The 13,945-nt window shown below is 38.5% G+C and overlaps 1 protein-coding gene across 3 annotated transcripts in view; it reads right to left on the bottom strand.

The window, feature by feature from the left end:
* The window catches only part of fbxl20 (F-box and leucine-rich repeat protein 20), a 37,042-nt gene extending 23,563 nt beyond the window's left edge, over window positions 1-13,479 (bottom strand). For 2 of the 3 annotated variants that reach the window (XM_057817214.1, XM_057817216.1), the window contains exons 1-4: window positions 13,200-13,479; window positions 6,696-6,757; window positions 325-379; window positions 180-254 (exon numbers count right to left, since the gene is read on the bottom strand). In XM_057817214.1, the coding sequence (XP_057673197.1) occupies window positions 180-254; window positions 325-379; window positions 6,696-6,757; window positions 13,200-13,241 (234 nt within the window). In that variant the 5' untranslated portion in view covers window positions 13,242-13,479. Of the gene's footprint in view, window positions 1-179; window positions 255-324; window positions 380-6,695; window positions 6,758-12,983; window positions 13,160-13,199 lie in introns of those variants that run through there. The other variant, XM_057817215.1, reaches the window with a different exon arrangement.
* Between the last annotated feature and the right edge of the window lie 466 nt (window positions 13,480-13,945).

A 13,945-nucleotide genomic window follows, 5' to 3' on the forward strand; every position in this document is an offset into this window, starting at 1 on the left:
TAACAACAATGCCCTACACTGGATTTCGACCTACTTGAGCATTGTAGTTTTTTTCTTTTTTTGCCCCCCCCCAGGTAAGACTAATGCCCACCCACACCTGGCATCCTGTTAACACCACTGGTCTTCATTCATTTTGTTATTAGCCCGCGTGGAGCCCTGCCAAATAAAACAAAACACACCTCGATGTCCCGCTGAAAGTCAAAAAGGTCGATCCGCTGCCAGTTGCTTCCATCCAGAGCCAGAACATTCCAGGACTGAGGGCATATAAAAATGCTTGTCATTATACGCAAGGTATAAATTCTAATGTTGCGCAAAAACGCTCACCCGTGAGACCTGAGCACAGCGACACAGCGTCACCACATCTAGGAAGGAGAAGATTCTACAAGACGGACAGACAAGACCATTTTAGAGCAGGGGTCCCCAATAGGACTACATCAGTAGTAAATGCGTGTTCACAGAAAATACACTATTTTCAGTGTTGCCCAAGTAAGGCTGCAACTAACGATTATTTTCATAATCGATTAATCGGACGATTAATCAGATAAATGTCACTTTTTTCAATTACCTTCACAATTTACCATGAAGTCGTTTACGGTATTATGTAAGTAGCAATGGAGACAAAATGAATGACTATTTCCTTCAACTGTATGGATTATCAAATTCGTTGGCAACTAATGTATTACTCGATTTAGTCAATTAGTGGTTACAGCCTTATTAAGAAGCTAGTTTAGACAGTAAGATGTCCGAAAATTGGGAAAAAATGAATTGTTGTTTTTCAAATTAAAAGTAGGGCTGTCAAAATTATCGTGTTAATGGGCGGTAATTAATTTTTTTAATTAATCACGTTGAAATATTTCACGCAATTAACGCACATGCCCCGCTCAGATTAAAATGACAGCAGTGTAATGTCCACTTGTTACTTGTTTTTTGTTGTTTGGCGCCCTCTGCTGGCGCTTGGGTCCAAATGATTTTATGGGTTTGGGGAGTGAGCATGGTGCAATGACATCAACAATGGCGAGCTACTAGTTTATTTTTTGACTGAAAATTTTACTAATTTTAATAAAACGAAAACATTAAGAGGGGTTTTAATATAAAATTTAATAACGTGTAGTAACATTTATCTTTTAAGAACTACAAGTTTTTCTATCCATGGATCGTTTTAAGAGAATGTTAATAATGTTAATGCCATCTTGTTGATTTATTGTTATAATAAACAAACACAGTACTTATGTACCGTATGTTGAATGTATATATCCGTCTTGTGTCTTATCTTTTCATTCCTACAATAATTTACAGAAAAATATGGCATATTTTATAGATGGTTTGAATTGCGATTAATTACGATTAATTAATTTTTAAGCTGTAATTAACTCGATTAAAAATTTTAATCGTTTGACAGCCCTAATTAAAAACAGATTTTTGTTCATGTCCTACTTTGACTTAACAAAAATACAATGAAGAAATCTGATAATATTTACAACACAGGAGTTATATATGGCGGAAAACACAGACAAGGCTGAAAAAGAAGTTTCTGCTCTTGCTCCCCTCTTTAAAATAAACTGCTGAATTTTAAGCCAAAAGAACTGTTGTGTTTGATAGAACATATGTCTATATGCTGTCATAGCAGATTCATGGCACATTAAGCACCCGAACTATTTTTTATTTGTCCGTTTTACCCTGGAAACCCCCGTATGCAGACGTCACGCAACCGCTTTTGTTTCAACTTAGCCAGAAAAAGAAGGTATGTAATCATATTTATTATTTGAAATGTCTGTCATTTTTAGCTTAGAATCATTAATGGATGTCTAATATTTAGTTTGAAAAAAAAAAAAAAAAAACGACTTTAAAAAATTACTCACTCGCATATTTTAAACTTTTATTTTAAACAAATTATGTCACAATGAAAAAATAGGCATCTGTAAAAAAAAGTCACGGATATCTACCTCATAACTATCGCTTAATTGTATTCTTTTATCATTACTGTCGCATTTCCCCAACAATTTAGATGATAAATAATCGATCCAAACAAAGAAAATCTTTTTTTTTAAATGTTTAAAAGGGTAAATATATGAAAATGAAAATCTCGACCACTTGTTGATGTCTGCGATTTCTGCATCGCGACTCTTGTTATATTATCATGTTTCACCCCTAAAATCCACCAAAAATCCGGCTGTGGCCATTCACAGTTGTGTCTTGACACTCGGTGATACATGCTACATGGAGGTTTTGGATCGAAAAGAAGTAAGTATTCGATAATATCTCGTTAAAATCATGGCGTCTTTAATTCTGCTCATGCGTGCTCTCACCTCCAGTTAGGGTTTTGCTGTTAATTTTTTTTTTTTTTTTTTTTTTAAATGCCCTACTGTTCAAAATTTTTCTTCCCCCAGAAAATTGAGATTTTAAGCTTTCCAATGATGTGTCACGCATGCATACAGGACAATTTTGTAATTTGGCCAAATTGGGGCTCTCAGAGCAGAACTTCAAGTCACCTGAGTGTTTTCCGCCATATATATGTAATAATTTCAAGAACTGAGACACGTTGAAGAAGGCCCTAAATGACTAATCGGTTATCAAAATAATTGTCTATTAATTTGCTCATCGATTAGTTGTCTATTAATCGATTAATTGTTGCACTTCTACGCTTATGCTTCTACTATTGGAGCAAGAAAATGGGTGTGAGGTGGGAAAGCGGTGTGGAATAGTTCAGCGTAACCCTTTCAGAGACAGTGGTCACTAAACTGGACATCTTTTTAAAATTTATCATTGGCTTAACTCATTCAATACCACCCTCGGTCACACAGTATGTGTTGCGGTAGTCAGTAAAAGAGGGAAATTGATCATGAAGCTACTGGGGCTTGAATGATTGCTTCTAGCTTTCAGTTCAAATGGATTGGATGTCTATTTCCGTCAACGGCAGCCAAAGAGTTAAGTTATGTGAGGTCACAAGAGATATTTGAATTTATGTCTTCCTTCTTTTTTTCCCTAAATTTATCATTTTTAAATATGTTAATTTTTCTTAAATTAACGTTATTTAACATTTTTTTTCATTATTTTTAATTATTACTACAGAAATTTTTGGACTATAAGGTGCACCTGATTATAAGCTGCCACCCACCAAATTTGACACAAAAACGGCATTTGTTCATAAGTAAACCGCACCGGACTAGAAGCCGCAGCTGTTCTCACTGTATGATGGGATATTTACACCAAAAGATATGAACCGGTAACACTTTATTTGACAGTGACATCATAAGACAGTCATAAGACCGTCATGGTTATGACATGAGACTGTCATAAACATTCATGTCATTTAGTGTCATCTGGCAAATTATCGTACTTTTGAATGGATGTAAAAGATCCGAGCTGGACATACTGTAAATGGATTGATTTACAATCGAATCTTAGCCTCTGAATCGTAATCGAATTGTTAGATGCCCAAAGATTCCCACCGCTAATGAATACAATAGAAACATTTTAGAAAGTGCATTAAAGGGTTAGGGGACGGTTTTGTTTTGTTTTTCAAATAGATTAGGGCTGCAGCTATCGAATATTTTAGTAGTCGATTAATCGATGGACTAGTTAGTTCGAATAATCGAGTAATCGGATAAGGAACATGAAAAATGTAAATACCTGAGCTGAGCCTCAAACAATATAGTTTTATTTTTGTTTTAAATGAGGATCTATGTACAACAAAAGAAAAGAACAATTGGCTAACTTACATAGAAAAAGTCCGCTAGCTTAAATGCTATAAAATGCTAAAGTTTTTTTTTTCTTTACAATGCTCTTAACATGGTTCAGACACATATTCCCACAAAAAAACGGCTAAATATACCTATAAACTAAATTCTGAATGCATTAAAAAAAACTAGCTCAAACAAAAACCTAGCTTACGTTGGTCTTAACAGGGAGCAGTTGGATTCAGCCATGTGAAAAGAGGCAGATCAGAGGGCAGTGTATCCTCCCTAATCAATAAAACTAAATGCAAACACTTTCAAAATAAACCACTTTAACGCCACTTTAATTAAACGAATACTCGAAGCAACAGAATTTAATTTGAATATTTTTTTTCTAATCAAATACTCGAGTTAATCGATTAATCGTTGCAGCACTAAAATAGATGCATTCTGGGTTGACTCATGAGTTGTCCATCTAGCAACAAACCTATTTAATTTGACAGCAGAAGGATTAAAGAGCCACACACGGCTCTGCATCTGTGGCTTCCAGGACCCCGATTGGACGTCTATCACGGTCACTAAAACAGTTCATGGTATTTTTGCAGACGTGCGTCAGTCAGCTTTTTATACTTCTTGTGCATGATGTGGATCAAATCGGCCAAATCAATCAGGTTTTTTTTTCTCCCACGCACAGAGGTCACCTTGCAGCCTGACAACTTCACGGTCTGCTAAGAGCACTATTGTATGCTATGAGCCAGTGAAGTGCGTAATAGTCTAGAACTGTCCAAGCATAGGTCACGTACGGGTTAGCAAGACTAAGGCTTGAGTTACGGCGTCACGTACGGGTTAGCGAGACCAAGGCTTGAGTTACGGCCTTCGTTTTGCTAAGAGGCTTATGAAGTTTATGTTTCCCCCTCAGATCTGAAAACAATTTGAATGTTGCGTAACCTAAATACAGTGGGGCAAATAAGTATTTATTCAACCACTAATTGTGCATGTTCTCCCTCTTGAAAATATTAGTGAGGCCTGTAATTGTCAGCATGGGTAAACCTCAACCATGAGAGACAGAATGTGGAGGGGAAAAAAACAGAAAATCCCATTGTTTGATTTCTAAAGAATTTATTTGCAAATCATGGTGGAAAATAAGTATTTGGTCAATACAAAAAGTTCATCTCAATACTTTGTTATGTACCCTTTGTTGGCAATAACGGAGGCCAAACGTTTTCTGTAACTCGTCACAAGCTTTTCACACACTGTTGCTTGTATTTTGGCCCATTCCTCCATGCAGATCTCCTCTAGAGCAGTGATGTTTTGGGGCTGTCGTTGGGCAACACGGACTTTCAACTCACTTCACAGATTTTCTATGGGGTTGAGATCTGGAGACTGGCTAGGCCACTCCAGGACCTTGAAATGCTTCTTACGAAGCCACTCCTTTTTTGCCCTGGCTGTGTGTTTGGGATCATTGTCATGCTGAAAGACCCAGCCACGTCTCATCTTCGATGCCCTTGCTGACGGAAGGAGATTTTCACTCAAAATCTCTTGATGCATGGCCCCATTCATTCTTTCCTTTACACAGAGCAGATGTCCTCGTCCCTTTGCAGAAAAACAGCCCCAAACCATGATGTTTCCACCCCCATTCTTCACAGTGGATATGGTGTTCTTTGGATGCAATTCAGTATTCCTTCTCCTCCAAACACGAGAACCTGTGTTTCTACCAAAAGGTTCTATTTTGGTTTCATCTGACCATAACACATTCTCCCAGACCTCTTCTGGATCATCCAAATGCTCTCTAGCCAACCGCAGACGGGCCTGGACAAGTACTTTCTTCAGCAGGGGGACACGTCTGACAATGCAGGATTTGAGTCCCTGGCGGCGCATTGTGTTACTGATAGTAGCCTTTGTTACTGTGGTCTCAGCTCTCTGTATGTCATTCACTAGGTCCCCCTGTGTGGTTCTGGGATTTTTGCTCACCGTTCTTGTTATCATTTTGACGCCACGGGGTGAGATCTTGCATGGAGCCCCAGATCGAGGGAGATTATTAGTGGTCTTGTATGTCTTCCATTTTCTAATAATTGCTGCCACAGTTGATTTCTTTACACCAAGTGTTTTACCTTTTGCAGATTCAGTCTTCCCAGCCTGGTGCAGGTCTACAATTTTGTCTCTGGTGTCCTTCGACAGCTCTTTGGTCTTGGCCATAGTGAAGTTTGGAGTGTGACTGACTGACTTGTGGACAGGTGTCTTTTATACTGATAATGAGTTAAAACAGGTGCCATTAATACAGGTAACGAGTGGAGCCTCGTTAGACCTCGTTAGAAGACGTTAGACCTCTTTGACAGCCAGAAATCTTGCTTGTTTGTAGGTGATCAAATACTTATTTTCCACTCTAATATGGAAATAAATTATTTAAAAATCAAACAATGTGATTTTGTTTTCTTTTTCCACATTCTGTCTCTCATGGTTGAGGTTTATCCAAGTTGGCAATTACAAGCCTCTCTAATCTTTTCAAGTAGGAGAACTTCACAATTGGTGGTTGACTAAATACTTATTTGCCCCACTGTACATCTGGTTTTAATGAAGCAACAAGCAATCCGTAAGCAATAAGGCCAAATGTGCATTTTACCTCATCGCCAGAGGACATATATGGACGCTGTTTGCGTTTGTTAGAGGAAGAACGTCGGAACCAACCCTATGTTTAGGGGATGAGATCCAAATTGGTGTGGTCCCTATCGTCGTCGAATGATCGCTGCCATCCTTCCCATTCAAAATGGATGCGTAGCACCGTCAATTGTAGCCAATTAGTTCATTTATATGAAACAATTAAAGTAGTTATAACAGTACGGAGGTTGTTGATATGTTTTCTTAGTTTCCGTGTTATTTTACAGTAGGTCAAAGATACACTGGTAAAAACAGTTCATTTTTAGAGCAGATCTAGTTCATCTATCACCAACTATGGTTACCAATGAGTTAAATTAGTTTTGCATTTGCTATCCGTTTAAACGGAAGGAAAAAGACGTCACTTACCGCAGCAACAGCTCCTTAGGTAGCTTCTTATTGATGACTGCCTCATCACTGTTTGTGAACATCTGCAAAGTATGCCAGACAGATAACGTCAGCAACCAACCACTCAAATTAACTCAAGGGTAAATGATGATCTCTGCTCTCGTCAGCAGAGATAGCGTCAATGTCACAAAAAAGATGGGGGTGGCGAACAGGTGATAAAGAAGTAAAAAAGAAAAAAGTCATAGCAAAAGAGAACTTTGAAACTTGATTACTACATTAGCATAGGTTAGCGATAAACTCAGGCAGGTTCATTGCCATAGGAAAAGAAATTCATCTCTAGTGCTGCAACAATTAATCGATTAACTGAGTATTCGATTAGAAAAAAAGATTTGAATTCAATTTTGCTGCTTTGAGAATCCGTTTAAGTGGTGTTGTAATGGTTTATTTTGAAAGTGTTTGCATTTAGTTTTATTAATTTCGGTGGATACACTGCCTTCTAGTCTGCCTAATTTCACATGGCTGAATCCAGGTGCTCCCTGTTAAGACCAACATAAGCTAAGTTTTTGTTTGTGCTGTTTTTTTTGTTTTGTTTTGTTTTAAATGCATTCGTAATTTAGTTTATAGGTATATTTAGCATATTTTTGTGGGAATATGTGTCTGAACCATTTGTTAAGAGCACTGTAAAAAAAGTGAGTTTATAGCTGGGGTCCCCAAACTTTTTCCTGTGAGGGCCACATAACTTTTCCCTTCTCTGATGAGGGGCCGGGGTCAGTTTGTAACAGAAAAAGTGTGACGATTGCAGGAGTGCCTAAATGTAAAAATTTATTGTTTTTCAGAAAGCCACAATCAAGTAACCCTTTCTGGATTCTTCACGGAACAACAGTAAATAAAATAAATATAATATAATATAATATAATATAATATAATATAATATAATATAATAACTCTCCCTGGGTTCTTCACAGAAAAAAACAGGAAATAAATAATACATGTAAAAAAAAAAAAAAATTTTTTTTTTAAATGTTCAGGGGGCCGGACCAAATGCAGGCCGTAGTTTGGGGACCCCTGGTTTATAGTAGAGGTGTGCAAAATTTCCGATTCTTGGATTATTCGCGATTCGGCCGTGGAAGATTCGAGAACGATTCACAAACATCCAAATTCCGATTATTGAAATATGCCAAGTAAAGCGGAAGTACAACACACTCAGCGCGCCGCGCGGTCTTCGGGACGGAACGGAGCGGGAGTAGCTAAACATTATGCTTCTCATTAACCGGCCCCTCGGGTAATGCCAACGCTCAACTCACGGCTCTAGCTCAACTCATGCCACGAGATAAAAAAACACAACAACATACCTGACTGCTGCCGAAAAGCTGCTACAAGTACAGCTAAGCTACATAATGTTACGGTAGATATCATTTATATAGGACTAGATGGATTATAGACTCGGTAGCGGTAGCAGCACATCTGCAAAAAGCTAGATGCGGGCGTTAGTAAACGGCCGCCATCTTAAAGCAGTAAACTTCCCTGCAATGCTGTTGTAGCGAACCTTCCAAGCAAACCTAATTAACTTTTTGTCTAAAATACTCCTAAATCGGTAAAATATTGACTTGAATCTATCTTTAAAATAGTTTTAAAACTTTCACATGTCAAAAGTAGACAAAAGGGAAATTATGGAATAACGGGAGCAATTTTAACAACTTTAACGGTTGATTCACAACATTAAATTAATTGAATGTAGTTTAAAGCTGCTGATACAGAATGGGGACTGGAGTTTTTTTATTTAATGTTATTTTTGTATATTTGTTTACTGCTATATGTTAACTTGATACTGAAATAGTAGTTTGGTTTAGCCTGAGAGTATTTTTGAACAAATTTGGAACTAATGTACAAAACTTTATTTAAAAAAAAAAAAAAAAAAAAAAAAAAAAAAAAAAGGAGGGGGGTGCATCAATAATCGTTTTATAATCGAATCGGAGCCTCTGAATCGTAATCGTAATCGAATCGTTAGGTGCCCAAAGATTCCCAGCTCTAGTTTATAGCATTTAAACTAGCGGACTTTTGCTACGTAAGTTAGCCAATTGTTCTTTTGTTGCACATAGATCCTCATTTATTTATTTATTATTTATACCGTTTGAGTCTCAGCTCAGGTAATTTCATTTTTCATGTTCCTTATCCGATTACCCGATTATTCGACTAATGGTTCATCGATTAATCGACAACTAAAATAATCGATAGCTGCATTCCTATGAATCATGACACAAATCAAGAACCTCCTTTATTCTCTTTGAGAAAAAACCAGACGCTACCTTGAACCAAAACGAAGAACTTCGGGAAAAGGTGAGAAAATAGTCTCTGGCTGGTCGGGCTTTAAATAACAACACAAACATTAACAAATCATTAATCTGTTTCCGCAAAATGAACATTTGCTGTCATGTTACAGTAAACATTATATTGTCAAAGGGAGGATATTTTATTTTCAAGATAACATAACCTAGTGGGGATTGACCAATTGCAGCAATTGCTGAAAAACTATGGGGGGGAAAAAAATGTTCATACATGAGATTTGCCCAGCAGCACACAACAACAACTGCTTCGGAGCCACTGAGAAGAGGGAACATTTTTCTTACTTGGATTTGGGGCAAATTGACTCTGACAGCTCGCCTTGTACTCTCTGGCCAAATAATCCAGAGACGGGCATACATTGTCCCCACTTCCTGCCCCGCCCACTCTTTTTGTAATCTTACATAAAATAAACTCGACGCCACATGAATGTGAGCGTTACGTTTCCTCCAGCGGGACAGCTGAGAGAGGTCAATGAATGGAGCGGGTTTAAAAGCTCCCCTAGCCATAACCTCCAGCAACTCATCATTTTGCCGTAAAACCATTTGAAGCAACAAATTACTACAACAAAGTGCGCACACAATAACCTGAATCGAATCAGCAGCTACACAAATGTAGGAAATGCAGTTCAGTGTGCGTCAAACATGGTTAATACAAAACTAAATCTATATATTCACAAAATAAGAATTATAAAGCGCGTAAATCAACATTAATGTGAGGGCAAAGCACTGTATCATCAAACGGGTATGCTAGTCTGAGAGAACACAAGGTCAAATCTTCCTGTCAGGAAAGACAATTTGAGACATGTTAAGAGAAATTGTCAACTTTTAAGGGCGTCAATAACTCATGTATTGATTGATATCAGAGACCAGTCCCTCTCCTTGCTAATGAGCTTCATACAGTATAATTTGTTACTTATCACAGGCCACCACTTTGAATTAGGCATGTGCCAGTTACCGGTTTCAAGGTTTTCCGTAATATGAAAACCACAAAAATTTTCCGTCATGCTGTAGTACGGTATTAGCTATTAGCTTCTATGTCCCTAAAATGCAGCGAGAAATGTCTTGGAGCGGCAGCGCTCATCCATAGACTTCATAATGTATTGACGGGACACGGGGCCAATTCATAGAGGGGCTTTCTCCGTCAAAGCTGACAGAGTGGAAGCACAGTGAAAGAGCTTATTCCGTTGAAAATTCTTGTGAATAAATGATTAAAGCCCTGAATTCTTTATAAATATGGACCTGAAACAGTCTCGATTCTTGGTTGAAAAACAAAAAAAAACGTGCAGTTAGCATTTATTTTACGTAAATATTGTGAACTATGAGGCTAGTCAGTAAGGAAATTAGCGGCCGCCATATGTAAACAAAGAGCTTTTTCCGTTGAAAATTCTTGTGAATAAATGCTTAAATCCCTGAATTCTTTATCGATATGGATGTAAAACAGTCTCGATTCTTGGTTAAAGGCAAAAAACCGTGCAGGTAGCATTTCTTTCACGTAAATATTGTGAACTACGAGGCGAGTCAGTACGGAAAATAGCTGCCGCCATATGTAAAAAAAGCTTTTTCCGTTGAAAATTTTTGTGAATAAATACTTAAATTCCTGAATTATTTATAAAAATGGACGTAAAACAGTCTCAGTTCTTGGTTAAAAGCAAAAGAAAACGTGCAGGTAGCATTTATTTTATGTAAATATTGTGAACTATGAGGCTAGTCAGTAAGGAAATTAGCAGCCGCCATATGTAAACAAAGAGCTTTTTCCGGTGAAAATTCTTGTGAATAAATGCTTAAATCCCTGAATTTTGTGGACGTAAAAGAGTCTTGATTCTTGGTTAAAAGCAAAAAAACCGTGCAGGTAGCATTTATTTTACTTAAATATTGCGAAGTATAATGCTAATGCTCTAGCGGCTAATTTCTCCCATTGATTTTTTTCACGTTTCAAAATGCATGCATGGTACCGAATAATATGATAATTACCTTGAATCCTCGAACAAATCAATCATAAGACAATTCTTCCTGTTTGTATGCAGTACAGCTTTTGTACTTTTTCAACCTAAATCTGGCGTTAGATCGTTGTATGTGACCGATTCCTAGTAAATGAAGCGGAGTGTTGGACGGCCGCCCCCTTCGGGAAGAAGTGAATTGGTAATGTGTCATGTCAATACATTATGAAGTCTATGGCTCATACCTCCCTCGTCCTATGTGTCGGTGAGACCACTCTTGCTGTCAAAACTACACCTGAGCGTTTTCAAAACCCCCTAAAAAAAAAGTCAAGTCTAGTATGGGAGTATTTCGGTTACCAAAAAGAAACAGATGGCCGTGCCTTAGCGGAGGAAGGACAGCCGAGGTGCAGGCAACACCTCCAACATGATTTCACATTTACATGACCATCATACGTCACTTTACACAAAATTTAAGTAGACACTGTCATGAACGTTTCCCACCACCTACGATAGTTCACTCCAGTGTTGTTTCGAAGTTCACTCCAGTGTTGTTTCGTGTGTCTAGCGATGGTAAAACAAATACTATAACGTAAGCTTGTTAACAAGGCCGTTAACGAGACTAGTTAACATGCCAAGACAGCTAACTATTTTTTCTTTCTATTAGCGTGCTTTTGTAAGGTTTCCGAGCACATGGCAAGTCTCTAAAATGTTGAGATGAAGCTTTAAAGTCAGTGAAGTGCCTGCAAAAAATATATTACTTTTGTATGGAAAATAATTATTTTTGTTCTTTTTTGTTGTTGTAATGTTTAGCAAGTGGAGCTGTGGCTTTGGGTTTTGTCTATAAGTTCTATTTATTACAATTTTATTTAAAATATTTCAGTTATATTATTTGTTTTAACATTCATGTTGATGTACAAATTTGCAAATATGTTGTGTAAAATATTTTTTAAATCCTGTTCAATGGGGGGGGGGGGGTAACCCATAAAATAACACATTTTAGAGCTATAATTGCAATACCGTGATACCCCAGTATTTTTGCTTAAGGTTATCATACCGTCAAAATCTCATTGCAGCACATGCCTATTTGCCTACTTTGAATTGACAAACGCTGATATCTCACGATTTGTAAAGCTTATTCATAACCTTGACAACTGTAGTGTACTGGTGAAATCGTTTTTTTCTTTAACCAAATATGCTGTGATTTTACATGAGGTAATTCGGTGAATAATTAGAGGCTGAATAACCGTTATTAAGTATATACATCTGTGACGTTGTTATTATTATTTTGAGATGTACGGTAAAACGCAGATCTGCTGTACAGTAACGGTGACTTGGGTCAGAAACCGGAAATCCACTTGCCAAATCACATACTTTTACTTTGAAAGCAGCCATTTTCCTGCTTCCGCCTGTTGTCTGCAGCTAATTAGCTTTAGCAGATCGATCGCATCTGTTTAACCAGGCAAGGGGGGTGTAACAGCGTTAATTTCTCGCCGAGAAAGCGTTAAAAAGAAATACATACGTAAAAAACTTCGACAAATGTAATCTTGGTGTTTAAATACAATATTAAGTGACTGGCGACGCCGCATTTTTAAGGACGAAGTTTTCACTCCAATATACCAACAAGCACTATTAACGCAAGAAGATAATAAAGTTGACGTTGTTCAACAACTACAACTCCTCGAGTCCCGTTGAAACAAACAGTCGGGAATTGTGTCTCTAATGGTATTTTGAGTGCCATTGTTGATAAGGTTTAAGGCCTGCGGTCGGCTGTCAATCTGCAGCTAAAGCCAAACAGACCCCCAGGTCAAAGCAGCACAACAACCAGACAATCCGGTGAACAAAAAGTCTAATATATTAGTTAAATTAATCTTAAACCGGCTACGTTGCTCCAAACTGTGCTCTTACGGCCAACCTTCGGCGTGCATCCTGTAGCTTGGCCGTGCTTTATTTTGATGGCGCAAAGTCAAAAACATCCAGTGCCATTTAACGGCGCACTACGGGGCGATAACAACACAAGCCGACATTAATACCGCTTTGTGTCCTCCTCGACGTTATAACAAGTCAACCGGGGCCTTGTTTTTGTTGTTGTTGTTGTTAGCCCAAAGCAACGCAGCTAATCCCAAACGGCGCTTAGCCACGTCAATGTCGCCTTGGATAGTATTATTTTTGTGATATATGGTGGCCCAAAACGAGGCGCCCTGACGTGTCAAAGGTTTAGGAAGGGGGGGCAGATGAATTTAACTCACCTCAAAGCGGCTCCGCGAGACGCCGTTTACCTCCTTCCCCATGTCGGACGCCGACGCTTGCCGACTTGGTGGCTTCGGGTGCGGGTGCAGTCACAATGCAGCAGCAGACGGGGAAGCTCTTCCTGCCGAGTCCCATCCACGGCTATCATGCTACCCTATCGTCCTGCCCTGGGTGGACAACTGGACGCTAACCCTACGACACAAATGACAGCTTATTGTATCCCATCGATAAAAAGAAGAGCTCTGTTTGCACGGGCAGTAGCCAGCCAACAGGCCCTCCCTCATTGGCTTTGGGTCACCCTCCCCTCCCGCTCCCTCCCATCAACGTATTCACAAATATCACCCATAAACACAAATAGATCATTCTAAACTGGACTTCCGAACGCCATATAACTAATTCATAAAATCATTCGATTGTTTGTTTTCCATTAGAGCAGATAAATGTTTCATTTCATGCAGCTGTGGCGCACGACCATTTCAGGGGCTAAATTAATGTCCGCGCCATTTCACATATGTTAAAGGTCACTCTTTATTTATACAGATGCAAAAATTGCATTCATCCGTGCTGACTTCAATCTAACACGTTTATTCTCAACCAAGCGTTATTGGCGTGGAAGATGGCACTTCCTGTTTTGTACTAGACCACGCCCTATTAGCAGAGCAGAGCCAATCAGCAACCCAGTTAGTCACGTGGCGTCAATCGTCCTTTTCCCGGAGATGTTTTGGTTTTGTACAATTTAAAACAC

The sequence above is a fragment of the Corythoichthys intestinalis genome, chromosome 16, assembly GCF_030265065.1.
Source record: "Corythoichthys intestinalis isolate RoL2023-P3 chromosome 16, ASM3026506v1, whole genome shotgun sequence".
Classification (NCBI taxonomy): Eukaryota; Metazoa; Chordata; class Actinopteri; order Syngnathiformes; family Syngnathidae; genus Corythoichthys; species Corythoichthys intestinalis.